Raw genomic sequence first — 27343 nt, 5'->3', positions numbered from 1 at the left:
TGCAGACAACCATACAGTAGTCCTGTCATGAACAAGCCATGGCGCAAATGGCTTCACTTTTGTAGGCTCTGATTTTCCTCTGACGAAGGAATGGTTCGGGCAGATGGTCAGAAATGTTTCCCTCAGCTTGGGGGGGGGGGAAGGACAAGGGAAGGCTCTCCTTCACTTGACATGTGAGGCGCTTAGAGACCCTTCACACGCCCTCCAGCCTGCTTACTGCTGGGTGAGCATCTGCTCTCAGGCAGCCCCAGGTACTATTGCCAGGTCACGGTTGTCCACACCACCCTCCACACCTTTGCATAAGTCATTCTAGGTCGCTCAGCTTGGAGCGGAGCACCTTCCTTCTTCAGCTCCGTCCTTGTTCAAGGCCCACCTTTCCTAGAAGATTTCCCGGAGCACCCAACCCAGCCAGCGCTGTGCTTTCTGCCTTGCACATGGTGGGTGTGCTGTGAAAACAATTGACTCACTGCGTCTGGGTCTTTATCCTGCAGATAAGAGAGAGCCCTGGAAGGCCCTCACCTCCAGTGACAGGAAGACAGGCACAACTGCTTCTTGTCGACTGCTGCGCCCCTGTGCTGGGCACACCACAAGGTATACAGTAGGTGCTCTGTGTTTGTCAGCTGAATGAACAAAGTACATCCTATGGAAGCAGCCCCTGTGTGCTGGACCTCGCCCAGGTAGGACTGAGACTGCTGAAAGATGTGGTGGAGGAGGAAGGAAGCAGATGGCAGCTCTTCCATGGGTCCTGTGGGCTTGGTGGGGGTGCATAGGACAGGCCTATTTATTTGTGGATGAAGCAGAAGGCAGGGTGGGCTGGGGCCCTGACCAGCACAGCCCAGGCGCATCCCAGGGTCTGCCCTCATACCCTCAGCCCTGCCTGCTAGGGCCCTGGGGAGGCCACAAGTGCCCCCACCTATCCACTCATCCAATCTGGCCCTGGCCCATGGACCTGGCTGAGCCAAACACTAGAATACTGAGCAACTCTTTTGCAGCAAACTGAGTCACACACTCCCCTTCTTCCCTTCAATATTCCCTCTGACTAGCCCCTCGGCCCTTCTACCCCAGCCAGGGCTTCGGTAGGACTGCCCTCTACTCTCCTGCTCCCTGTGGCCTGGGGAACCCACACAGCAGAGCACTCTGGGGTTTGGCTTTCCAAAGAAGTAAAATCCATGAAGGAGAGAAATGCAAATATCCGGATTTCCAAACACTGGATAACAGGATATACTGGAAACCCACGCCCCCACCTCCCAGTTGTGTAACCTTGGGGCAAGTCACTTAATGACTCTGGGCTTCCATTTCTATCTCAGAAAGATGGAATGCCAACATCTGCCCTTCCTCTTACCAACATGTTTTATAAACTGCATGGTTTTATATCTTGTAAAACAAAATATTCTGATTCAGAAAAGGTCACCCTGAAAAATGTCCCGCACGCCTTACTAGCTGGCATGAGCAGGCATTCCTCAGGTGCCCTTGACCTCTCCTTGCTAGCAGGAGTCTAAGAGAACAGACTTGGAGGCTTCAGGCCACTGTGCTTAGGATGTTTCTTAAAACACCAGGTCCTGGGACATGGTGATCCAAGAGTGGCCTGTGGCAATGCCAATGGGCCCTAACAGGAGAGAGGGATTTGCTAGGATCGCACACCAGGCTCAACCCCACTTGTGTGTGGTTCACTCATTTTATGGCCCGTCCTTGGCAGACCACTTCTCTGAGTTTGGCTCTCTCTCACCACCCTGTAGTGCCTGGGCTACTTCCCCATAATCCAGTCCAATAAGAGCTTAGGGGAGGCAAATGCAGTTTTGCATGAGCCCGAGAAGTACCTGACTAAGAAGGGAAATGTAGAGCTAAGGCTGACACAATTAAATGAAACAAACAAAAAAATCCAATAATTCCACATAGCACACTTCAAACGTAGACAGACATGAACTGGAGGGTTACGGGAGCCAGAAGCGTCCCTGCATTTACTGGGATTCAACAACTCAGCTCCCAGGATGGGGGGTGGCAGTGAACACTGGCTCTCAGCAGGGCAACTGGGTTAAGTGGGTCACCCTGACTGTTGCCCTGCAGTGAGGCCAGGGAGTCCCGATCAGCACTGGGAACCAAAGGATGAGGTTATGGAATCTGAAAAGATGCAGACAGAGGAGAGGGCGGTTACCCTAGGTAACCCCACTACCACCAGGGTGATTACCGAAAACCCAACTGCTGAGGGGTGTAATACCACACGGCTGCGGGATAATCTGGGGACAGAACAAGGGGCAGTTTCTCAACCCTAATTCCCCGAGGTCCTGAAAAATTATACTCTCCAGAAAGTGCTGGCTCCAGGGTGGAAATCTGTTATGTAAGAGTGGAGGAAACCTTGTGCAGGGGGATCTCTTCCCTGCACTTCAGCCATAAAGTGAGACCTGTCACTTAGGCTGTGTATGTGTGTTGGGCTGGGCAGAAGGTCTCCAGTGTTGTCTGTTCCCTGGGCACCTGGGCCAAGGTATGTCTGGGGAGGAGAGTGAGGTCACCTGTTGGCTGGACTGCAAGACTCACACCTAAAACAACATACCTTGGCCTGGTACCACCTGGTCCTCACTCCCCACTGCTCTCCCCCATACCAGTTTGCCTCTGGTTCTCCCTCCATTACCCAAGCTTCATGCATTTTCAGCTTTACCGGCACCCTTCAGCGAGGCCTTCCCTAGCCACATTCTATCCCCTCCTCTCCTGCTTATTTGCTGTCATGGTGCCCTGTTTATTTCTTGAAGGCACTCCTCAAAAATCTAGAATAATTTTCCTGGTTCACTTGCGATTGTCTTTCACAACATATGAGCCCTGAGAGGGTGGGGCTTTGTTCAAAGGCCTCTGTCACCTCTGGGCCCCAGCCTGGCACTTAGTCAACTACCGTAATAGGGGTTTAGTGACAACCTGTCACCTGGAGATTGGCCTTGCTGGGCTCTGGGCAGTGTATGGTTCAACTGGTCCCCTTGTGTTTAAACCCAGAAAAGTGGCATTTTGGAGGTGCTCATGAACAGTGCAAACTTGTTTGGCCCCCAAAAGAGAAGGCAGCCAGGTGTTGCCCTGGGGTTGAAGCTGAGATGAGCAGCTGGTGTCACACTCTGGCACTACAGCTGGATTTCCAAGGTCTCACACTGAAGCGTATCTTTTGCTCAGAAATGGCTGTCCAAGGAAAATGGCCTTGGAGAGTTTGGGACAGGATAGGTCCACAATGCCAACGTGAGCTCAGAGTGACCAGCCACCCACTGCCCCACCTGGCCACCTAGCACCTGGATCCAGGCAGGTGGCTGGCAGTGTCCATGCTGACAAGCCCTTGGACGAGTCCCTAACAATAGTGTGTGCAGATCTAGCTTGAGGAAAGAGTGATTTCCAGTCCCTGGACACATCTTTCCCTGCCACCTTCCTCCCGCAGCCAGGATCACTTGCTTCAATACCACTGTTCTCAGATCCTGCTCCTGCTCCCTTCTTTCCACAGCCCCAGGCTTCCCGTGCATCCACTGCTGTCCAACTTCTTTCTTCATCAGCATGTACCTGCTCGAAGCAATCATATACCTGCCTTGCTGTCTCAGCCCCAATGGGCCCAGTCCTCTCCCTGGCCCTCCACTCCCGTGGACCTGGAATTCCCTCCATTTTCTGCCTATTTAACGCCCCTCTTTCTTCAAGGCCCAGCTCAATGCCTCCAACTCCTCCAGGCAGCCTTCCCCGATTGTGCTAGTCTCCCCCCGCCCCCCACCCCAGCACTTCCACTCTGTGCCATGCAAAAGAGGCACTGAGTGACAGCCAGCATGAGGGCGTCACAGGAGGGCCTCTTGTTTCCCCGGCCTTGTACGAGGCCCCATGACCTGATAAGGGTACTGTTCCGGTCACCAATGGGAACTTGACTTCTATCTCCAATTCTCTCCTGTCATAGACTGCAGAGCAGCAAGGACAACTGCCCAAGCAAGGGCTCCAGGTGGGTACCTCGGGTTGCCAGCATGGTCTCTTGGCTTTGCTGCCCTGTACTAAGCTTCCTGCTTGCCTTACCCATCTCACAAACCATCAGGGCTGAGAGAATCCTCAGACACCACTGAGTACAATCCATTCTCTGGCCAAGTGCGAAAACCAAGTCCACAAGAGGGAAACTGGCCTGTTGTGAGCCCCAAGGTCAATGTGTGGCAGAGCTGCCCCAGTCCAGTGGTCTTACTAGTGACTGTCGTGTACTGAGCCCTTACAGTGTGCCAGGCCCTGCACTAAGCACTAAATTCCTTTTGAATCAGCATATATCAAACCTACAGCTGTGGGTACAATTCTCCCCATTTTACAGGTAATGAACTGATGCTTAGAGGACCCGAGTGACTTTCCCAGGGTCGCCACTAGTAAGAACCACATCGAGATTAAAACCAGGCTTATCTAAATTGGAGCCCATAGTTTGAGATATTCTCAAAATAATCTCTAGCCTGGGTGAATGAAGTTTGGTGGAAGCAAGGCTGGATTAGGATGCCCAATTCTGCTCCCAGATTTATACTCTATGGCCCTTTGCCATCCAGCCAGCTCTGTGAAATGGATAACAACTACACACCAGAAACAGTCTTAGACCAGAATGGACTTGGAATTGCTGATTAGGCTGATATAAAAGGAATATACATATACACGCTGCACTTAGAAAGACAAATGCTGTCAGAGACCAATGCCTTCTGACGACTGGACAGGACGTTATGTGGGCCAGTCTCTACATCCAAATGGGGGCTGGCTCATTGGAACCAAACTCCTAAAAGGTTGTTGCATAGTTAAGAGTGTTAGTTCACTTATCTGCAATGCAGAATGCAATAAACCTGCCTTTCTAGAAATAGTCTATCCTACCTTGATTGGCACATCTCTTTTCTGGGGTAGCTTGGCAGTCTGAATTAGCAAGCAGGTGGTTCCTTAGTAAGCACATAAACTAAGCAAAAGACAGAGAAGATATATAGAAGTCCACTTAAGGCCATGGAAAGTGTGCAAAACTATCTCAGCCTCACATTATAGTACATCCCTTAAGTACCCAAAATGCTCACATCAATTAGAGTCTCACCCCCATAAAGGCAGGAATCTTATAGGTTTGTACCCAGTCAGCATGGGGCCTGGGACACTCTCGTATTCGAGAGTTGTGAGATCGATGAATGAACACTATATAGAGTATACTTCTCCCTTATAAAAAGCCCATGTAGAACCATTTATAACAATGTTCATGAAGAAACAGCTAAGAAACGGAACAGATACATCCTCAATGTTAAGAAGATTCCAGCTCACAAAATATGTGGCTGAAGAATGCATTATCTTTGACAACACAAAATAATCAATATGACACACAACCCTGAGAGAAAAACTTATTAGTTTGTCTTATTGATAAAGATATGTACTAAACAAATAATAAATGGTTACATTTCATTAAAAAAAAAATCAAAAGCCCATTGTAGGATATGTCACTGCCTGGTTATATTACTTATAAGGAAACAAAAGCTAGGTGATTCCTATTTGCGACACACAGGATGGCATCAGACCTTAACCTAGTGTTCAGCAGCCTGATGCTTTGCTTTCTTCACGACACACACAGCTACGGAACAGGGAAAATAGTTGCAGCCAAATGGTTTTAGTTACGTTACCCCTTCTATATCTCCTTTCTTTAAAACCTGACTTCCCACAGCCATTGCTGAAGAAGCTGGAGAGGTAGCCATGTTTATCCCCCATGACACCAGGGCTGGACACACGATCTAAGGTCAAATTTTGAACTCAGAGAACCAGAGGCCACTTTCAGTTGGCGGTGGTCGCTACTGAAAAGTCATGCAGAATCTAGTCCTGACAAAGCAATAGTAGGTGATCAGGTTGCTGTTAGAAGTGAACGGGAAGAGAAGGAAGCCTGGCCTGCAGTTAGCAGATCACAGCTGGGCTCTAAATCCACATGGTGCCCGAGAGAGACAGAGACAAGAGTAGCTGCTTTGGCTCATGTCGACTTTCTGGTTTCAAGTTCCCAGTCTCTGTGAGGCGGGAAAGTACTTCTCACCCATGGATTTGGTGTGGTTTTCCAGCATCCTTTCAATAATCTTCAATAATCCTTTCAATAATGAGCAAGTCTCAGTGGATGTCTGTCCAAGGTTTAGTTTTCTCACCTATACGATTTCTCACCTGGATGGACCAGCAGAGCTCAAAATTCTTTGCCGGCACAATGCTTTGATCTTAGATCCTATAGCTATGTGCCTCCAAGGAAGTATAAGAATTCCCACTGTTATCACACCAGTACCAGGAAAGAAGCAAAGACTCAAAGGAGGAAAGCTGAGGCCGGAAAAGAATGAGCATGTAGTATGTAACGAGCATATCCCCACATCCTCCCCTGGCTCCGTGTCCTGAGAAGAAGGAAATAATCCTGGCAAGTTGGATGCAGCTTTGCTTAACACAGAAATCAGAGCAAGTGGGACCCTGCCATCACTGCTCTGCCAGAAGTTAGACCAGATGATCCCTGCTGGAAGGTGACGCCAATGTGGTCTTTGAGGCATAAGAATGTCCTACAAAGGAGGCATCTCAGGCACTGCTATTTATGTCAAGGGTGGAGGAGCTTCCATGGACAAGACAGAAACGGCACAAGACATGCCCTGCTGGTTGGCAAAGCTAACAAAGCCGTTGAATTTTTCTGCTAGATTTGTTCCTGTGAATCAATGGAGAAAAAGAATCCTTTCTGGCTGGGTCTCAGGCCCATTGCTTGATCAAAAACGCTTTTCCTGAAACAACTCAGGTCTCACTTCGGGTGTCTGACTTCTGTCCACCTCTGTTCCCCGGAATAGGCTTGTCCTCAGTGCTGGGTGCACATCAACTCTTCTCAGGTCCTCTTGGCGCTTGCTTGTCCCCAAGTTCAAAGGAACAATTAACAACATGAATTCCCTTCCCACGACCTATGAGTATCATGCTGGAAGGAGGGGCACAGAGGCATCCTTCTGTAACAACGTTCCAGGGAGTCGTGCGCTCATCTCAACCAGCCCGTGTCTCTCCCTGACCCGCAGCCTCAGCAGCTTGGGGATGATCCCACACGGGATCAGCCCACCCTCACCCTCCCAACGTTCTCTGTAGAGGGGAGAGATCTCAGCTGTTGGACTCTAGAGAAACGACTTAACCTCTTAGCCTATTACGTTAGCCACAAAATGGTTAAAGTGCCTTCTATTGCATGGGGTTGTTCCATGATTTCAGTAGAATGACGCAAGTGAAGTACAGGGCCTGACACCTGGAGTTCACTATTTACTGATTCTCGATTGCCTTCCACACACGTCTCTCTTTTGACCAATGAGATTACAGAGCACTGGCACAACCAGTGCGAGAAGGCGACACAAGCAGAGTCCTGGCTCCCAGTGGGCAAGGCGAGTGCCCGGGGGGCAGGGATGGCACGGAGACTGCTGACCCAATAATACGAGTGGAAATGCCTCAACACACCCACCATGTCCCAAGGTCACAGGCATCACAATTGGGTCTTTGTTCCAGAGTTCAAAAGCCTCACTCACCAATCCTTCCAAAGCCCTCTTGTAGGATGCCCAACACACCTCCCCTTTCCCACCATCAGACGTCCAGCTTCCTAGAACTGGGAGACCACCCAGCTAAGGATCTGCAGCTTGGCCCTCTTCCTTTCTGCCCTCCACCCTCTTAGTTTATCTGGTGAAGCTGGTCGTACACTCCAGGCCTCCTGGATTCTGCTGGCAAACCCAACAAGGGTGGGTTTGCAGTGAACATAGCACTGCAAGGTCCTTGTGTAAACATTTGCTGCTGAGCAGCTGTCTCCACCAAGGGTAAAGGTACGAAACTCCCAGCGAAGCAGAAAAGCCCCATCCAGAGAGGCTCTCCCCACCCAACCCCCTGAGCCCCATAGAGTCTCCCAGATACGGAGTTCAGACGTGGGAGAGGGCTTGGGGAGGTCATCGGCTCCAGGCCCTGCTTCCAAGCAGCCATCAGATTACCTCCATCTTACAGATGGGATAACTAAAGCCCCGAGGGATTAAGGGACTTGAAGCCATCCAGCCAGTAGACGGTGGGCAGAACCCGGCTTCCAGGGACAGCAGCTCCCTCAGAGGGTCTGTGTGCCAGAGTGAGCTGCTCTGGGGAGTCAGGCTGCCTGAGGCCCCTCAAGCAGCCACCCAGGACTCTTCAGAAGAGGAGGTGCCTCTACACATTTTCCAGGCCTAACACAGAACCCCCACTTTATCAAGGCTCTCCCTCTTCCACTCCTAGGCAGGATGCCACATGGTCCCAGGGTCCTGGATACAGGACGGGAAGGCAGAGGACACACACGTCCCTGGGAATCACGCAGTGTTTTACATAGCAGGCTGACTTCCTCTTGTGTAGGGTTTCCTCTTGAGCCATTGGGGCCAGTGGCTGGGGCCTCCTGCTTCTCCATGGTTACACAGCTATACTGGTGTTATGGAGCAGTGAGGTGGCAAGAGGGTCCCTAAGCCAGAACGCTACTTCTGAGTAGATCTGACCTTACACGGGAAAGCAGGCCCACCTTTCTTTGGAACAAGCTTCGAAACAAACATCTCTCCTCAGCTGGTGTCTCTAATTCCACCATTAGAGTCCCCCTCCTTTGGGTGTTGAGTGTTTCCAGAGCCAGGGCCCTGTGACAATGCAGCTTCCCTGGGAAGCAGGGAGGTAGGGCTGTTACCAGGACAAAAGCTGGAAGGAGACCCATGTGGGCCCTGGGGTGAAGGGCCCAGGCCTTATGCTAGAGATGTGGCCCTGCTGGGGCACCTGCTGCTACCATCCACCTTGGTGGTGACTCTAGGCACACAAAGGGAGATCCTGACTTCTCTGAGAAAGGAACAGGCTGTGAAGACTCCAGACCCAGGAGGGCCATGAGTCAGGCCTATGGCGGCTCACCTCCCCCAGGAGGCCTGCTGGGATTTCCTTAGCATCTCTACAGCTACTTGCTGCCTATAGGCATAAAAATCAGGGGCTCAGGAACAATCCTATTCTATTCTGACTTTGACCTCAGATGACTCACATCCCCTCAAATTTTCTGTGCATCAGTTACTCTATCTATAGAATGGGTGTAGTCATCCTTCCGTTTAGGGCTCAAAAGATTGGAAGAGAAATGACTGGGGCAGGAAAAGAAAAACAGGCCCCTCCCCTCTGGGAGTATCCTCCAAACACAGCTCAGAGAGGCTCCTCTGCACGGATCTTCCCTTGCAGCAAACCGAAACTGAAACAGAACACCCCAGAAGCCAATTCAAACCCAGCAGGTCCTGGGCAAGCTGCTGATGGATGTCCTAGGCCAGAGGTATCCCTGGTCCTGCACCTTGGATGCCCTCCTCTTTGCACCTGTAAAGACTGCTGCTGCCAAGGACACTGAGACATTTGGGCCCACTCAGTGAGAACCTTGGAAACAGCCATCCCCTGGACGGCCCCAGATGAGACAAAGCCTCAGCTCCCAATGACCGGGCGGTTGCTACAGGACCCTCTTTGGCTCCAGGACCTGGCTTCATCCTCCTGTCTGGAACTTCTTCCCAGGTCCTGGCAGCCGTCAGCTCAGCAGGGGGTAGTCAGCTCCCTGCCCAGACACTAGCTAACCCCCATAGGCCTGGCCTTTCCTCAGACAACCCACCAGGGGCTCGAAGACCCTGGACACCACAGTGGTGTCACAGCCTGCCTTTCCACCAGCTAGCTGGGTTCTCCCGCCCCTGCCTGGACCCTGGTTTGGAATATGGTCCCAATGGAGGAAGCTGCTGTAGGATACCCCTGAGCTGGGAGCTACCTTCCCTATAGGCCTCAGAGGGCACGGGGACCCTGAACATGGGTTGGATAGTTATACCCGCGTTGCCACCCTGGTGCATTAACACAAGCCGGTTAATCACCCTGAGCAGTGGAGACATTCTTCCACCACCAGGCAAACTGCTGGCCTGCAGCCCAAACCAACAGGGGAAACTTCAGCCTCCTCAGCCCTCTCCCCGCCAGATGGAAATAACGTATAGCGCAGAGGTGGGGGAGGAGGAAGGGAACAAAAACCAGCCGTCCATCCGAGGAGCCAGGCTGGAACCCGGAGTGGCTGGCTGGGGCACTCACCACTTTCGTTCTTCTCGATGACATCTACCACCTCCCCGGCCTGGAGGCTCAGCTCTGAGTTTTCCTGCTTCTTATAGTTGGACACCACCACGTACTGTTCCAGGATCATGGGCTCGGCGCTGGTGTCGGCACCTGGCGAGGGCAGAAAGCACGCGGTGAGCCAGCGGCCAGCCATGGCCCCGCGGCCGGGGCGCCCCCTGTCCATCGGGGGAGGCTGCTTTGTCGCCAGCGCCGCTCCAAGGGGCCGCCTGCAGCCAGGGTTCGCAGCTCGCTGGGCCCCAAGGACAGGCCATATAGCAAGGCCCCACACCGGCCCGCTGCACTGCGGGGGCCGGGGCACATGGGGAGCCAGGGGACAGAGGGGAGGTGGGGGGAGGAGAGGGACAGACAGAGACAGAGGCCAAGGAAACTCAGAGGAAGAGCCTGCTGCTGTGATGCGTTAGTCACAGCCCAGCACAAGGGAGGCAGAGGAGAGGCCTGGGGCGGACGTGGTCTCTCCAGACCCCTCGGCGGCAGGGGTGTGAGGGGAGGGCTGCAGGCGGGCGGGTGGGCGGCCCATGAGGGCTGAGGCCAGAGTGGAGGAGAGAGAGAAAGGCAAGGCAAGGAGGAGGGCTCCTGCCTCTCCCCCAACCCCTGTAAACCCAGAGAAAGAGAGTCAGCAGTCCTCCCCTCGGGAGGGAGAGGGAGAGAGCCGGAGAGACCGTCTCCACAGCCCGGGCCCAGGCGAGAAGTCAAGAGGGTTTGAGGCCGCCAATCACTGGGGTTTACTCGCAACCCTTAAATAGAAACACATGAGACCCATCGAATGAGGAGCTGGGGGTGGAGGCAGGGGAGGGGGAGGAGGGCCGAGACTGTTTACTTGAAACCCAAGAAGAAAGTCCCAGCGCCAGCAGCCGGCCAGCCCAGCCCGCCCCCCGCCAACTTTTCCTCAAGTTCGGCTCTGTGCCTGCCCCTTGGGCTCACCAAGGCACTGCCACCGAGTCCAAGGGCCTGGCACACACGGACCAGCCTCAGGTTGGCTCTCCCAGCCTCGCTTCCAGAAGGGGCATTGGTCCAGCATGGCCACATGGAGACTGACTCAGTCTCCCTTTGCTTTTAAGTGCTGGGGCGTGTGGTCAGGCTCCCAGAAGCCTCCAGCTGCCCTCTCCTGGTTGTTGCATGGAGCTTGAGGGATCAAATGGTGGGACTCAGCAGGAGGGCAGGCTCTCTCTCTTCTCTGTCCTCCTCAGCCACTGAACCAGTGCAACATTCATTAAGTGAGCACCCAGCTAGAAGGTGGACTGACTGGATGCCCATCTCAGCTAACTGGCTGTGTGGTATTGGACATGCTGCTTACACCTCTTTGAGCTTCACTATTACCACCACCATCACTAGGGTGAAGGTGGGGACAAAACACGTAAGACAATACATGCCCTGCTAGGAGATGAAAGGATCTGTAAACCAGAGACCCACTGGTCACCTCCTATAGGAGGCCTTCCAGCCACCGTCCACCCCACCCAAAAGGAATTCCTAGCACACTTGTTAAACTATGCGTCTATCACTCTATACATCTGCCAATCTCCTGGAAGGCTGGGGCTTCACACTACCAGTGTGGCTACAGAAATGGCTGAGACAGGGTCCCCAGGCTCCACACAGCCCCCTTGGGGCTTCAGCCTGCAGCTGTATTCCCTATATGCCCGAGTCTAACTTGGCAAACGTTCTGTGCCAGGCATGTGCCCTGTCTCATTTTATCCTCACAACAACCTTCTTACCTTCCCATTTCACAAAAGACTACTCAGAGGCCCAAAGAGGGCAAAAGGCTTGCCCCAGCTCACACAGCTGCTATGGAGAGAACCAAATTCACTCGGTGTTTTAGGTTCAAGCCCATCTCTCTTTCCATTACAGAACTGCCTGTGATTTGTTTCCAGACATCCCATTCTCCTACTAGCAAAACGATCCTTAACTTGGTCCCACAAAATTGCCTGGGGAGTTTTAAAGAATACCAGTGCCTGGCACCCACGCCCAGGGATCCAGATTTAATGGGTCTGGGGCATTTTTTTAGACAACACCCCTCCCCCCGTGGTTCTCAGGTACAGCCAAAGGGGAGAACCACTGCTTAGATCTTTGGGTCGTTGCGTGGCGATCTATCCTACCTAGGGCAGGGGGAAATGGATGGGAAAGAAACTCACTGCTCCTGGCCGTTTTGTCCCACGAGATATGGATCTCCAGCCCTTTGGAGACTCAGAGGGACCCTGTCTCAGCTGAGGCCTGCCACATGGATATGCACACGCACAGCTCCAGGCAGACCCTCCAAAGCCAGGATTGTATTTCAGGCAGAAATGCAACCAACAGCTGGGCAGCAGGGCCAGCCCGGCTCTGCACTCAGCCTCGGCCAGCTTCTGCGCCTGCCCCCGGCCCTGCCAGCAGGACAGAGGCAGCGAGCGCTAGGCAGTGCTGACAGAGACGGCTTCCCACTGGGCCCCTGGGGGCAGAGCAGTGCCTCTGTGGCCAAAAGCACTTCTTAAGTGCACCCAGCACAAAAAGGGGCTCCCTTTCTAGCTTGTGGGAAAACTCAAGATACAAATAGGAGTTTCCCAGCAGCAGGTTCGAGAGCTCCGAAATCCTGGGACCTCCCAGATTACACTGACAATGCATTGTGAGCCTTGCTATCGCTCACTGACGGGCAGCATGTCTCATCGTCGCATGCGATCCTCACAACAACCCTATGCGGGAGGTCCTGTTACAGTCCCATTTTACTCACAAGCAGACTGAGGCTCATGAGAGTAAGCAATTTTCCTAAGGTCACAAGGCTGGAATTGAACCCACGACCACATGACCCCAGCACTTGTATTCTGAACTTCTACACTGTACCTGGCTTAGAAGAGAGCCACTGGAACCCTGGCGTCCAAGGAGGAGCCCTGCCTCGTCCTGGCCCCAGACACCTGGCACACAGTTGGTGCTTAATAAAGATTGGAGTGTGGGTTCCTTGTTGATTCTTGTTATAGCTATTGACCAGAACACAATGCCCATCAGGTGGCTGGCACTCCGTAAATGTGAAATGAATGAAATGAATGAAAAGGCAGACAGATGAACAGAGTGACTTAATGGTTTGTTTTGAGCCAATGCAGATAAACCAGGCAGGGCCTCACCTCTGAAATTCAGGAGAACTAGATAATTAAACTGGAAGGGAGAAAGGGGAGATGGGGAAACAGAGGCACAGAGGAGCAAAGAGCAACGAGTTTGTGGCCAGAAGCTGCCAGAGGGGACAAGCAGTGGTGCTGGGGAATGGAGAGACATCAGCTCATTTTAATCCAAGCCAAGGAAATCTGAGGCAAGATTTCAAAGAGGGGGAAAATCCACATATTCTTCCCCACAGCCCCTTGGAAAATTGGCTTGAGCTTTCTGAAGACTGACATTCTGGGGCAGGTAGAAAAGTTAAGGAAATGTTCTCCAGGCATTTCAGAGCACAAAAGACAGGCAGCGGCACTTTTTGGAGGCTACTCCGAAGGCTGGGGGATGGACAGATGGACACACAGACAGACACACTGTCCTCCTGCCTCCCTCTCCACCCCCAGCACATGCAGGCTCCCATCTTGCTCGCTCTGGCATCTGCCTCTTAGGGTGTTGCCTGCCTAGGGCTGCCCGGGCCGGCGTGAGCTGAGAGCAGGTATCCAGATGAGAAACCACTAGGCAGGCGGGCCGGTGGGTGATGTCATCCCACAGAGGCTGTTCTGGATCCCCTCCCAGCCAAGGCTTGGAAAATTGGGGGCTGCAGGAGTTAGCCCCAGGGAGGGGGAGGGGCAGTGGAGGGAGCCTCCTGTCTTCAGATGGGGAGGGTTTGGCAGAGGCGTGGAGAAGAGGTGGACCCTTTCAGCGAGGAGAGCCCCTTGAAAGAAGGCAGGGCGTGCTTTGTAAGAGTCTCATGCAGGGATGGGCCCTTGTGCCGCACTTAGAGGCCCTGGCTGAATCTGCTGGGGCTCTGGTAGCTCCCTGGGGCCCTGCCCCACCCTTGCGTCACTCCTGCACTCCTCCAACTACCACCTGGATGGACTCCTGGCTCCTGCCCGGTCCTGACTGCCAACTTCAACTACTCAACGAGGCTTTTGCCAAGTCAGTCCCCTGCTTTAACACCTTCAGTGGGTCCCTGTGGCCTATAGAATAAAGGCCAAATTCAAGCTCAGACTTTCTTGACAATCTGAGCTCCCCAAGTTCTCTGACCCACAAGCTCCTGTTCCAGGCAACATTCATCATTCAACACATATGTCTTGGGCCCCCACTCTGTGCCAGCCACACTGTTCTATGCAGGTTCTTCCTTCTAAGCCTTCACTTTAGCTGTTCCCCCTGCCTGGAAGGACTTCCTTCCTACCAACCCCGATTGTCCCCAGCCGTCTCTACTCTCCAGGAATCTCCTGATAACTCCCGTCACAGTGCTTGCTCCTGTCCTGTACTGGATTTTTTTCAGGTTCCTCCACTGTAAGCAGGAACAGTAACCCTACCTCCTGAGGAGCATGGGATGAGGTGGGAGGTTTGGAGAGAAGGACGAGGGGTTTAGGTTTCTCTGCAGCTGAAGAACCAGTAGGCAGCTTCAGGCAAGAGCCTGGGCACCCTGAGAAGGGTGGCTGAGGCTGTGTCCCTGCAACATGCTCCTCTCAGATCCCGCCTCCTGGTGGCAGTGGGCTTGCCAGCTGGAGAGCCAGCCCAGAGCCCCAGCCCACGCTGGGGTGGGGGAATACCAGGCGAAGGAACCCAGAGACCCTCATCTATAAGGATCCTGGCATCAGCCTCGACCTCTGAGTTTCCTGTCTCATCTAACGCTTCAACATTCCAGATGGGGAAACCAAGGCCCCAAGAGACCTGGCAACTCACTCAAGACTCCAGCCCTTGACTCCGAGTCTGGCTGGTTCCCTCCCACCCCTGTCCACCGCTGCCTCCCCTCAGCCTCTTGCTACAAACAGCTGGGCTCATGCTGAGAAGCCAAGTCCTGCAGTGGCCCCTCCCCAGGCTCCCCATGGTCCCCCACCCCCAAACTCTCCATGGTCCCCCACCCCCAAATGCTGAGCATCCCACTGAGGACTCTCCAGTACCTCACAACTGGTTCCTCCCAGGCTGGACTTGGCCTGCCGGCTTCTCCACAGGCCCTGGGGCGGCCAGGCTATACGTTTGGTGAATAAAATGTATTGTTGTGGGCCAAGTGGGCTCTGGCTCACTGGCTCGTGGAGAGGGGAAAAAGGGACAGGAGCCCAGTTATTAGCTCAGGCCCAGGCCCCCGTCACAGGCAACACCATAAGGATGATTGCAAGGGGCCTGGGACAGGCAAGGGGTCCTCCTGCTTTCTCCTCTGGCCCCGCCTCTCAGGATGCTCCGCTCCCAGCCCACAGCTGTGGTGGGAGGGGCTGAGCCTCAGCTCTGACCCCTGGGGTCGCCCAGCTCCCTCTGACCTGACCCTTCTGCCTTATCCCCCAATCTCCAAGCCTGAACCTCTGCTCTCAGGTTTGGGCTTGGGGGGGGGGGTCAAACAGCACTCTTAGAAATGGAGGGGCTCCTAGAAAAGCCTTCTGGAAATCCCATGCCTCTTCCTGATACTATGTCCCTCAGCGACTGAGAACCCTGCTGTCTAGGTTTTCTGCAATTGTCCAGTAAGACCAAAGACTAAAGGCAAGCCCCTGACCCCTGGCCCAACTCTGCCCAGACACGGCGTAGCCCGAAGTCTCCGAATGCCATCCGGGCGAGGCAGCCCAAAGCCTGGAAAGCCTCCTGAGGCCAGAGGCAGCCAGCTGCAAGCTCTGCATCCCTGGGGCACGGGCGCTGTGGCCTCCACCACAGTCACAGGACTCCCCAGCCACGGCTGCAGATCCCCAGGGAGGATCACTGGCCATGCTTCTGCTCTCTGCCTGAGGTTACTGCCTGTAGTGACATTAACAGTCTTTGGCTGGCCCGTCTCGCAGGGATGGCCAATCGAGTTAAAGTTGAAGATGACGGTAAGGACACACTTTCTGTGTGCCAGGCTCCCTGTGAGGTAGTACTGCATCCGCTTCGGGAGGTTACATAACCCGGCCAAGACAGCACAGCCAGGACGTGGCAGAGCTGGGATTCAAACTCACACACTCTGGGTCCAGAGTGCATTTGCTTAAAAACAGAGCTCTGCGGTCATTGCCCATCAGAGGGCTTCAAGGCTGGATCTGAGACCTAAAAACGGGTGAGAGGCAAGCAGAGGATACAGCCAGCAGAGGGGCAAGAGAAAGCAGAGAGGACGCCTGACGTGTGGACAAAGGGCTGCTACACATCTCAGGGAAGTACACAGCAGGCGGCCGGCAACACGAGCTCCCACGCACGGATGCCTGGGATACACATGTTCACACACATGCACTCACATGCACACTGGGCGGTACCTGTCACGTCCTTTTTGGGAGACTCAGCCCAGCTGGAGAGCCACACTTCCGAGTCCCCGAGAGCAAGCAGCAGCAGGAGAGGAGAATCAGAGGAGAGAGAACCGTTAGGCAGGCGGGAGGTCCACCGGGTAGTGGGTAGTGGCTGCAGGCGCTGCTTTGGGCCGCTGGCGGAAGGCGGGGGAGGGGAGGGGAGTGATTTCCTGGCCCTGGGCTGGCTGCTGGGCGTGGGCCGGAGTGATTACAGAGGCACTGGGACACAGCCGGCTGGGACGGGGATAATGAGGTGTCTGCCGAAACTCAGGCATCCTCTGGAGCACAGAGAAGCCCACACAACCCTTGCCTGGAACAGGGCCCATGGATTATTACTGCCCCAGAGAAGGCAGCCTGGACCTTTCTCTCTGGCATGTGGGCAGCTGGCCCCATGGGGCTTGGTGTCTCTAAGGATCCTCACCAGGCCAGCAGGCTCAGCAGCCTGAACCTGGAACTTTCAACATCCGGTTGGAGAGCCCAAGGCCAGTCTGCAGGCTTGGGGTACCACACCACTGGGTCTTGATGTCTTGTCCAGCTCTTGCCCCAGCCCCACCCTCTGAGGAAGACAGACCCTGGCAGAACAGAAGGAAGCCTCATATTAGAGAATCTCACATCTCAACGTCAACCCAGAAAGACAGGGACCTTTTAGTGACCAGAAGAGATGAGGCTCAGAAGTCATGTCTGATCTGGGCCTCAGTTTCCTCATCTGTGAAATGAGGTTAAAAGTTGTCCTCCTGCCATGAGAAAGGAGTGAAGTCAAAGAACCTAAAAGAACATATGATTGGGAGATGTGATAATATGGTAACATTTCAATGAGGCAGACAGCGCTTAGCCTAATCAAGGTGTGAACGTTTCCAGAACATCGGAGGGTCCACATGTAATAAATAAACACCGACAGTCTACCCACGGCACACAGTGGCTCCTATTACCCATGACAAGCCCTGAAGGTGGGTGTGCACTTTTTTGCCCCACTTTACAGGGGAGGAATCTGAATTCAGCCAGGGCAAGGAAGCAGCCCAAGTTCCCCCAGGCACAGAGTGGTAAAGCCAGCAGTGGACCCAGGCCTGGGAGTACTCTGGCTGAGGCTTTCTCTGCTGAACTGATCATTGCCTCCAAAGGAGCAGTGTTGGCTGTAGTGGGGAAAACAAGGAGGAAATGTTGAGAAGCAAGTCTGAGAGGCAAACCCTTGCGTTGCCCATCCGGCGCTGTCCAGGATGGCTGCCTGACCCAGTGACAGAGAGCAATCATAATTCTAACAGCAGCAAGCATTTACATAGCGCTCACTGGACTCCAAGCATCGTGCTGAGCACTTACGTATAGTAACTCATTTATTTTTCATAATAAACCTACAATGATAAGGTAGTCCCTTCCATTTTACAGGTGAGGAAAATGAACCAGAGAGGTTAAGTAAGTTGCCAATACAGTGTCCGTATCTTGTAGGGACACAGACTTTAGGTGATCAGCTTGATGCCACTCACCATTTAAAAGACCTAACTCTCTCTTGCTTGGCAAGCCGCCTTCCAGTTGCCGCCTGGCTCCCCAGGTAGAACTGGGAAGCCTGACCCTTTCTATTCTCGCTCTAAACCACAGAGTAGGGCTCCGGTGGAGACATTTACCGAGGCCTCTGGAGGCTGACTGTCTGGATTCAAATCCAGGCTCTGCTCCTTTGAGGAAGTTACTTAACCTCTCTGAACCTGTCTCCTCACTTGTAAAAATCCAGACAAAATGATACATTTACTGTGAGTCTGCCGTGAGGATTAAATGATGTAACATGCAGTGAGTGCTCAGCACAGTGCCCTGTGCACAGTCAGCACTCAACAACTGCCAGCCACCATCGCGACATCTCCTGGGAGCTTGGTGCAGTCAGCTCCGAGGCACCAGAAAAACACTCGTGGAACTGCAAGGATAAGGACCAAATGGTGCTCCTGTTAGATGCTCCAAGAAATTGCTGGTACCTGTCGGAGATGCCGCCCCACAGACACCCCCAGGCACCAGGTCAGCTGGAATCGGAGGTAGAGGGACTCTGGGGCACTGCACCCAGAGACAAAACATTCTGTGGCCAGAGCCTCTCCCCGGGCCTGGCAGCTGCAAGCCTCCTCAGTTATCAGGACCTACGCTGGCCCCGCTTTCAAACCCCAGTAGGGCCGAGACAAGGGAGATGTAGCTAGGCCCTCCGAGGCTTTAAGCTGGGTTAAGCAAGTGGGTCTGAGTTCAGAATGTGGGGCTTCATTGCCTGGTGCCACATGTTGCTAAAGCTATAACTTCCTGCTGCTGTATCCCAGATGTGGCCAACTGGGCTGCCAGCAAGGCCGTGCCAGGCCCATCTGGCCCCATCTGGTCCCACCCAGCCCTGTGTTGACCCAGCTAAGAAGTTACCCCTATCTCTCTCCATCTCTGCTGGCTTTGTTACTTTATACACTCTCCTTTTTGGTTTCTTTTGGGTTTTTCAGAAGGAAACCTTTTGGGAAATGCTAACCCCTTTCAGTGAGCCAAGGGAAATTATTTGGCCTGGGCCTAGAGAAACCAGGAAGAGTTGTTTTGCTAGGACAGGAGTCTTCACAAACTTTTTCTGTAAAGGGCCATATAGTCAATATTTTAGGCTTTGTGGGCCACGTGGTCTCTGTCCAGACAACCCTGTGAATGGGCAGTGTGCCAATAAAACTTTACAAAACCACCTGGTGGGCTGGGTGTAGCCTGTGGGCAGTGGTGTATCAATCCCTACGTTAGAAAATGAGGACTGTCAGAGAGGGGGAGATGCCCCAAAACCCTAGGACAGGGAAGTGGGGACACTCGGCCTACCTACACAAAATGCTCACAAGGTGTTGGCTGCTAGGATGATTTTTATCAAGAATCATTGGTCTGATGCCCTTCCAAGCCCTTGGGGTTTGGGCATTTGGGCAGGAAGAAGGGAATGGACAGGAAAAGATCCCTCAGCCTCTGGAAACTGAGCCCCTACTAAGTATGGAAAAGCTTGAGCTCCTGCCCACCGCCTGCATCCCCCGTACGCAGGCCTCCCCTTCTTTCTCCAAAGGAAAATGGGAAGCGGACCAGAAACGAGCCTGTCTTTTTAAAAGAAAGTCTTTTTAAAACATGATTTATTTCCCAGTCCCCTGGATCCACAGAATTAATCCAGTCCCGCAGCTCCCACTCGATGTCACCCCCTTCTCTCCAGCCCACCCGAGCAAGCCCTCTCCCAGGGTGGGAAGGACCCCCCTCGGCCTCGTTACAATGAACAGAGGAGAGCCCCTGGCTCACAAGCCCTGGCCCTCTGGCCAGGAGGCACACAAGGTTGCTGGCTCAGGGCTGGGAAAATGGAGAGACAGAGAGATGGGGTGAAGCAGCAAGAGGCAGGCGCAGCCAAATGAGCAGCTGTGACCGACACAAACCAACTGCTTCCTGACCTCCCTGTTGTCTCTACCTCCCTTTCCTCTGGTGACAGAACCAACAGCCCTACAGAGCAGGGTTGCAGGGCCTGGTGGAAAGCGAAGGCATCAAAGTGGGAAGCTGCACAACTGGTTTTGCTGAGAACTAGCTCTGTGACCTTGGGCAAGCGGCTTGACTTCTCTGGGCCTCAATGCCTCAATGCTCACAGGTGTAAAATCAAGCATTTGGGCCCACGGATCTCCTATGTACTTCTTTGATGTTCTAGACATTTCCAGCAGAAACCTGCTAGTCTCCATTATGCAAGTGTACCCCTTGCATAAGATTCAGCTGAAACGAATCTTTCCAGAGAAACAGACCGCCTTTCCAGGGAAAAACCACTTGAACACATGCTCAATATATGGAAACTCAAGTCAAAAAAGCAAATAATTCAGGAGGCATGGAAGGCAGAGAACTGGAGCAAGAATTTTTTTGAAATCTTGCTTTGTGTGCTTACTCAGCAGTTCAGCTTAGATTCCGGGCATTTAGCAAATCTCTGAGCCTCTTTACCTTCTGGGAAATGGGGATTAAAATATCTACCTTGTCTTCTTTGTAGAGTTGGTTTAAGACATGGCCTAATGCCTGCGAAAGGTTTGGTAGGGGGACACAGAAGGGGATGGGATGGTAGTGACAAAACTGGTGACTAACCAAGTGTGTGCCAGGAGATAGGAGGCGTGGAGACAGGGTCCCCCTGTTGGCCATCCCCAAGTATTCACTCTTTGCCACAACCATCCCTCCTGGCTTGCAAGACCAGCAAGAATCCAGGCCCAGAGAAAATCAGGTGCTCACAGGTCCCAGCCAAATACAGCAAGCCGAGGACATGTCGATGCTGAACCTGATTCTTGTGAGGTCCAGGTGACTATGAGAAATCAAAGAACAATACTACAGGCGCCCCTGACTTTGAGGAAGCTACGCTCAAACACACATGTACTGCGCACTACATAAAAAAACCACCTGCTTAGACCTAAGTTAGGCAAGGGACTCTTACTGATGTGTAATAAGGTTTCTTTTAGCCTTGAGTAACTCCAGAGCAGTGAGAATTGGGTTCAATTTACCCAAATCCAGTCTCAAACATGTTTCCAGGAATCCTTCCATCCCTGGTGTAAAGCAAGTTCCACCCATCTGAACTAATAAATCCAGAGTGGGCTGCGAGCCCAGGTGGGAGAGACGGGAGTGAGAACAGCCAACAGCACAAACTCCTCGGAGAACGAAAGCAAACCAAGGGCTCAGGGGGACCAGGGCAGGGTCACCCGCCTTATCGGCTTACACAGCCCCCGCCCTGGGCTCCAGGGAGGGGAGGAAAAGCAGAGACCCTGCCAGGGGCCCCGAATGGAATGAATACACCCCCCACCTCTGTCTTCTCCGTGTCCTTCCATTCTTCCTCAGTGTGTACTCGAGACCTCTCCCTCTTTGGGAATTCTACTGTTGTTACCTCACTGGTTTCTAAAGATCTGCTGTAGTCTAGTCTTTTCTCTCCTTTTGTACAACTAAACTTTGCACAGGGCTAGATTTCTTAGGTTTCCTGCAGACTCCACGTTTCTTTTCCTTTTTGACTCAGCTACCAGGAAACTCGGTCACTACTTCCAGGCCATTAACTAATTAGGGGCTGACAGTTGCTGGCCCTGTTATATATACTGTTGTATATATATACAACAGTGTGTGAATATATATATATATACACACACACACACACACACACACACACACACACACTGTTACAAAATAAGTAGAGCACATCTCTTGTTGCAAGCATTATACTGTCATAGGCATATAATAGCTCAAATCTTTACAAAAACCTTGTAAGGCTAACAGTCCTGTACAAATAAGTGATTCCTTGACAAAGATGTGGTTTGTCCCACATGATATATTCAGTTTTGGGGGCCTGACAGAGGTCATGATGCTCAGAGCAGCAGAAACAGAGGCGCAACTGTGAAAGTGAGATATGTGTGCCACCTGGGAAAAGCATGGCATGGATTAAGATGGGCAAGACAGAAAGCAAGCAGTAGTTCAAACATGACTTCCAATCAAGTCACACGGGTGGCAGTCTGGAAGTGTACACCTGGAAGATGTGTGAGCTGCTGGTCACGTGGGCAACGCCATGCAGCTTGCTCCAGGGTGAACAGCAGCCTCCAGCTTGACATAAGCATTTACGGCATGAAAAAAATCATGGCCTTGGACTGCAGGGGTGAGGGGTTAATGCTGCTTCAGCAGCAGCTCAGAGCCCCAGCCCTGCCTCCAACACGCCCAGCCTCCAAGGCAGGACTTGCTCCAGGCAGGTGTGACTTGGGCAATGGCACAGGGTCCCACCATCGCTTGGTTTAATGCTCTTCTGTCCCCCATTTGAAATCTTTAATACTTTATGAACAAGGGGCCCCATAAATAACGTAACTGGTCTTGCCCAAGGCCTGAGGGTCCTGAGTCACAGAAGTCTCAGCGAAATAAATGCAAGTACTCAAGAAGAACTTGAGTAGGGCAGAATTTCAGGTGGGTATCATCTGAAAGACAGACGGCAAATCCTGAGTGGGCAGACAGGCCATTGTTTGTCTCTAGGGCCCCTGCCCTGCAACACTGCTGGTTTCTTGTGGTACCCCAAAGGCTAGAAGGAACATGTGGGGACTCAGGACCAGAGAGGGGAAGAACTTTGCGTAAGATCACACAGAGAATGAGTGACAGGGCTGGGGCTAGAACAGTTATCCCAGGTCCCACTTTCTTAACACCCATGCTAGGCACTGCGTCAAACATTTTGAGCCCTATCTAATTTAATCCTTACAACAATCTGTGTTTTACCGATGTAGAAAGTGAGGCTCGGGAAAGTTAAGGTTCTTCCCAAGGCCCCACAGCAAAGGAAGTGATGGGCCAGACTTGAGCCCGGGAAGGCTGGCCGGGAACTGGGAACAAAGGGGCCTAAACAGGGAACTACATTCTCTGGATCCTCCCTGGCCATTGGCCAAAGGAGGCTCATTTATTTCTGCTGGGCTTCTCTTTGTAAATTCAGCCATATTCCTATTCATTTTGCTTTCAGTAAGAAGGGGCCTGCCTCCTTCCCCAGGAGTTGCCTTTCCCAGAATCCAGAGTCCACATGGGGGCAGCCCAACCCAGGGTAGGAATGCACCGCTGACCCTCTGGCCACTCAGCTCTGCAGCTCTAGAACAGTCAGTTTCCCTTACTTAGGTGGGGAATGGGGTGGGGTGGGGGCTGGCCTGGGTCTGGAACCATTCCACAGCCCCTTAGGGACTAAGTCCAAGGGCACCAGCCTAGGCCAGGGCTGGGCCCAGCAGAGAGAGCCCAGCTCAAGTGGGTGTGGGTAGAGTGGCCAAGGAAGCCCAGGGAGCACTGCAGTTGCCCAGAGGGGACTACACTGGCAGGGGCTGGTATGAAGAAGGTCTGTCCTCCTTCCTCCACCCTGCTGAAAAGACCCGAAGCTTCCTGGTTAAAGACAGGTGCTGTGGTTAGTCAGAGGCGCCGTGGGCGGACAGAAGGGCGCTGGGTGGGGAGGCCGGAGGGGTTCTGAGCCTCCACTTCCAGCAGCTGCTGCCTGACCCCACGGCAGCCCCTGGGGTTGCGGCCTCCCCCTCAGTTCTCAGGTTCTCCCCTCTCCCCATGCCGGGGTGTTGGTGTGCAGAGACAAGAGACAAACTCAGCTCTGTTCAGAATTCTAGGATCCCAGCCACCTTCCTCCCCAGGGTGGTCTGCCTTGGTGGTCCTCCCCCACTTACTGGGATGTCCCCCAGCCAAAGCTTGTATCTGTGAGGACGAGGCAGCAGCAGAAATAGGGGCCAGCGAAGCAGGATGGAGTGAACAGCCACTGGATCTTCAGCCCTTCAATCCATCTCCCCTCCTGGTTATCTCCAGAAGAGCCGTGAATGAGTGATGGAGTCAAAAGCAACGGCCCAGGGCCCGGCATTGTCATCCTAGGGCTACAACCAGTGTCAAGTCTTGTGTGCTCCAGACTGGACTCTTGCTATCAGACTATCAGGGGATCGACTGCCAACTATTTAGTGAGCATCTACCATGTGCACAGCTGGGGCCCCGGGCTATGACCAACGGACTCTCCACTGTCTCCAAGCTTCGGAGACAGGGTGCAGATACTCACGATCACAGACACTTTCCCAGGTGTTCCTGTCTGCGGCAGGAGTCATGCTGATATGTTTGGGGGAGGCAACATGGCTCCCTCATCAACCTGCCTGCTGGCACTGTTGGAGCTGTCACTTAAGCGCATCCTCATTCCCCGAGGCTGCCCAGACCCAACTGGAGGGCAGGCTGGGTCCTGGTGGGGGTGGGGCATGCAACAGCGCTGAGTCCTGGAGGCCTTGCATCTGTAATTGGACCCCACCTTTGGAGAAGGGTTCACAATGCTGCACCTGACATCTGCCTGGACACTACAATTGACTGGGAGCAGGATGGGGGTGGGGTGGGGGGCAGAGTTCACTCCTGAACTGAGGGTGAGGATGACCCACTTTGCAAGGCTTGCCAGCCTCCCTCATCTTGCCCTGGGCAGGATCTCTCTACTGTTCACTGACTATGTCAACTGGCTCCAGAATGTCTAGTAAGTGGTATAGTCCTAACAAATGTCTGGCACATAGGAGGTGCTTAATAAAAATTCGTTATGAGTCTCTCCAACCAGATCTGAAGTTCCTTCATGGTCTTACCCCTGTTAGCATCCTCACAGCACCCCAAACACAGTAGGTGGTACCCAATAAATCCTCAGTGGCTGGTGGAAGGATGCACATTCATTGCACTCAGTCCCAAGGGTTTCATGGGAAAACTGAAGCCTGGCTTACCCAACTGCCCTGCGGCATTCTTCACACCCAGGGCCCTGAACTCTCTCGAGTCCAGGTTTTTGCCTCTTAAGCCACATGTAGGCCTTCTCAGGCTGGGGAAGACCCGAGCCCAGCTAGTGCTGGGCAGAGGGGCTCATGGGCAGGCCCCCGAGCACACCACATCCCTAGAAGACTGCTGGCTTCCAGCATCTGCTACAAAGCCCCTCAATGAGACTCAAATAATTTTTTTTTTAAATCCATAACCAATATGGTCTATGGCAAGATGGATGTTGCAGGAAATGGACGTCTGAGCAAGAACAACTGGCTTATCTATAATGTCTGGTGGGAGCAGGGCTCAGCAGGGCTTGGAGCAGCCCCCACGGTGTGTGCCGGGAGCCCCTGGGCCTGTCCACAGCCCCATCCCTCTCCTGCCCTGCAAGGGCCTGGACCAATCCCCCGAGCTCTTAGAAGCCACGTAAACACAGCAGGGTGAGTGTGCATACACAATCACTGCTTGGGAAATCCCCACATCTGGCTCTCATGTGACCGAGCTGTGCCCAGAAGGCCACAGCTGGGAGGCCCTGGAGGACAGGGGAAGGTCAGGAGCGTGTGAGCTCCCTGGAGAGCACAGAGTTAACTCTTTGGCACTACATCGCAGGGTCTCTGGCTAATGCCGAGCTTCCACCTGGGAGAAAAGCCAAGAAGGAGACCCAGTGCTCACAGGGCCATATCCTGGCTCACTACACAAGTGGGAAGGTGGGAACACTCTTCTGGTCTTCACCTGTAATAGGAAAGGGCTGCTCTCTGGACTGGTCGATTCTGGTCAAGCATCAACCACTGCAGAGACCCACTGGATGCAGATCCCTTCCCCAGCGTAGACCAGTTCGTTTAGTCAGATAGTTAGAGTACCCCCTAGTGCCAGGCACCCAGCAGGGGGCCATGGCTCTGGAATGGCTCCAAGTCAGGAGTCATGCCCTCCTTTCACAGGCAAGGACCTGTGGACTCCAGCAGACCGCTGGGAGCCAGAGTCCTCCTAACAATAAGGAAAGGGTTTGGGGCAAGTTCTCTCCAATCTGGGCACATGTATTCATTCTATAATTAGAACTTTATAAGCTTTAGCAACTTTAGCAAAGGAGTAGCCACCTCCGGGAAAAGCATCTCTAAAATAGCACCACCCTGTAGGTACTCCAGGGATGTGGACGACACGCCACAGCCCCGTTTAGAAGACCTGGCCCGCTCGGATATCTCATGCTGAGACTGACCAGCTGTCCTCTGCATGGCTGCGCTCCCTCTTCTCTGGGCTAACTCATTTAAAAACCTCTGAGAACCAGGGGTGGAAGCCTCGCTCAGCACCCGCGGGTAGGGCTGTGTGCCTCTCCTCACTGTGCCCTCCTCCCACCATAGCACTTGGCCACCGTATTATAACTGCTGTTTGTTTTCCTACCTCCCCAACCCCAAGGACCTCAGTGGATCCATGTGGCTGTGTCTGGGCTTCCATTGCAGGGCCTGGCGCAGAGAGGTCGTCAGACAATCACTGGACAAATCCACACCACAGCCATGGCAGAGCAGTGAGGTCAGCTATAGGTCTGGCAGGAACCGTCTAACCGTAGCAGGGAAGTCTAGTACCAGTGTCCATTCAGGAACTAGCTTCCTATCAATTTGGCTCTCAAGGCTTCTCTCCTTGTCTCCAGGAGAGCTGCTACTAGTGTCGACTGAGCCATGTGTTTAGAGCAGAGAGCAACTGAGGTCATCAAAGAAGTTGGGGACAGGGCCCTCTTACTCAGAACCCTGTGATCAAACGCAAATGAGAACTGATGGAGGTGCCTGTGGAGCCATTAGGCTCTGGGAGGAACAGTGGCATGGCAGGGAGCTGACACGATCTGGGACAAGGGTTGCTTAAAATGTGCATGTTTGCAAGGTTTCCTCAGGGAACGTACAAAGAGTCTTGGTTTGGCCTCTTGTCACTAGCCTGTCATCACAGCTTTACAAGGACCTTCTCCTCCTGCCAGGAGCAGTTATGCACCCAACCCTGACCCAGATTCAACACTCGGGGAGCCTAAGGTGGTCCAGGGCTGAGCTGAGGAGACCCTGGATAATGGGGAAAGGCAGCCCCCAGACACCTGCTGGAGCTTCTCCTACAATACTGCACCCAGGAGCCAGGAGCAACGTAGGGAAAGGGAACTGGTGGCTCTTCCTCCTGGGCACAGGGGAGTGAAGGGACTTTCTGTCTGAGGTGGCCCACTTTTCTTGGTACAAGACTCCAGGTCCAACATTCACAAAATACATTTTCTTACCAGCTGCTGGGGGGGTTGGGGTGGGGGCGGGTCACACGTGGTAATAACAAGATCCAGGGGGCAAACTGAAAGAGTTGGGAAAACCATTTTTTCCCTGCAAACATCTAAGTTTTACTGAAACTTTGGAAAATATTTCTTTGCCTTCACATTTCAAAACTGACCAATTATAAAAATGCCACGAGCCAACTAAGTTACACACGCCACATTTCTGTTTCTAAACAAAGTAACTTCAGATCAGAAAAAGGTGCTAAAACAATAAGTAATGCGCATTTCCCCAAATCTTTGTTTTTCCATTGGCTTCGTCTTTACTGGAAATGTTGCCTCTTTTGTCACATGTCTGTAAACCAAAAAACCGAAGCGAGAAACAAGTAATTTTCTGGCTGAGGGCCGGGGTGGGAAGCATTTCTTTGCTGGACCACAACCGTGTGTC

General features: G+C 53.1%; 1 protein-coding gene across 3 annotated transcripts in view; it reads right to left on the bottom strand.

Annotated features, from left to right (window-relative positions):
- The window catches only part of SH3PXD2A (SH3 and PX domains 2A), a 225781-nt gene that overhangs the window by 48659 nt on the left and 149779 nt on the right, over window positions 1-27343 (bottom strand). For 2 of the 3 annotated variants that reach the window (XM_033130666.1, XM_033130663.1), the window contains exons 7-8: window positions 16410-16454; window positions 10042-10173 (exon numbers count right to left, since the gene is read on the bottom strand). In XM_033130666.1, the coding sequence (XP_032986557.1) occupies window positions 10042-10173; window positions 16410-16454 (177 nt within the window). The remainder of the gene's footprint in view (window positions 1-10041; window positions 10174-16409; window positions 16455-27343) is intronic. The other variant, XM_033130665.1, reaches the window with a different exon arrangement.

The sequence above is a fragment of the Rhinolophus ferrumequinum genome, chromosome 16 (genome assembly GCF_004115265.2).
Source record: "Rhinolophus ferrumequinum isolate MPI-CBG mRhiFer1 chromosome 16, mRhiFer1_v1.p, whole genome shotgun sequence".
NCBI lineage: Eukaryota > Metazoa > Chordata > Mammalia > Chiroptera > Rhinolophidae > Rhinolophus > Rhinolophus ferrumequinum.
This window is presented reverse-complemented; position numbering and strand designations above follow the sequence as displayed.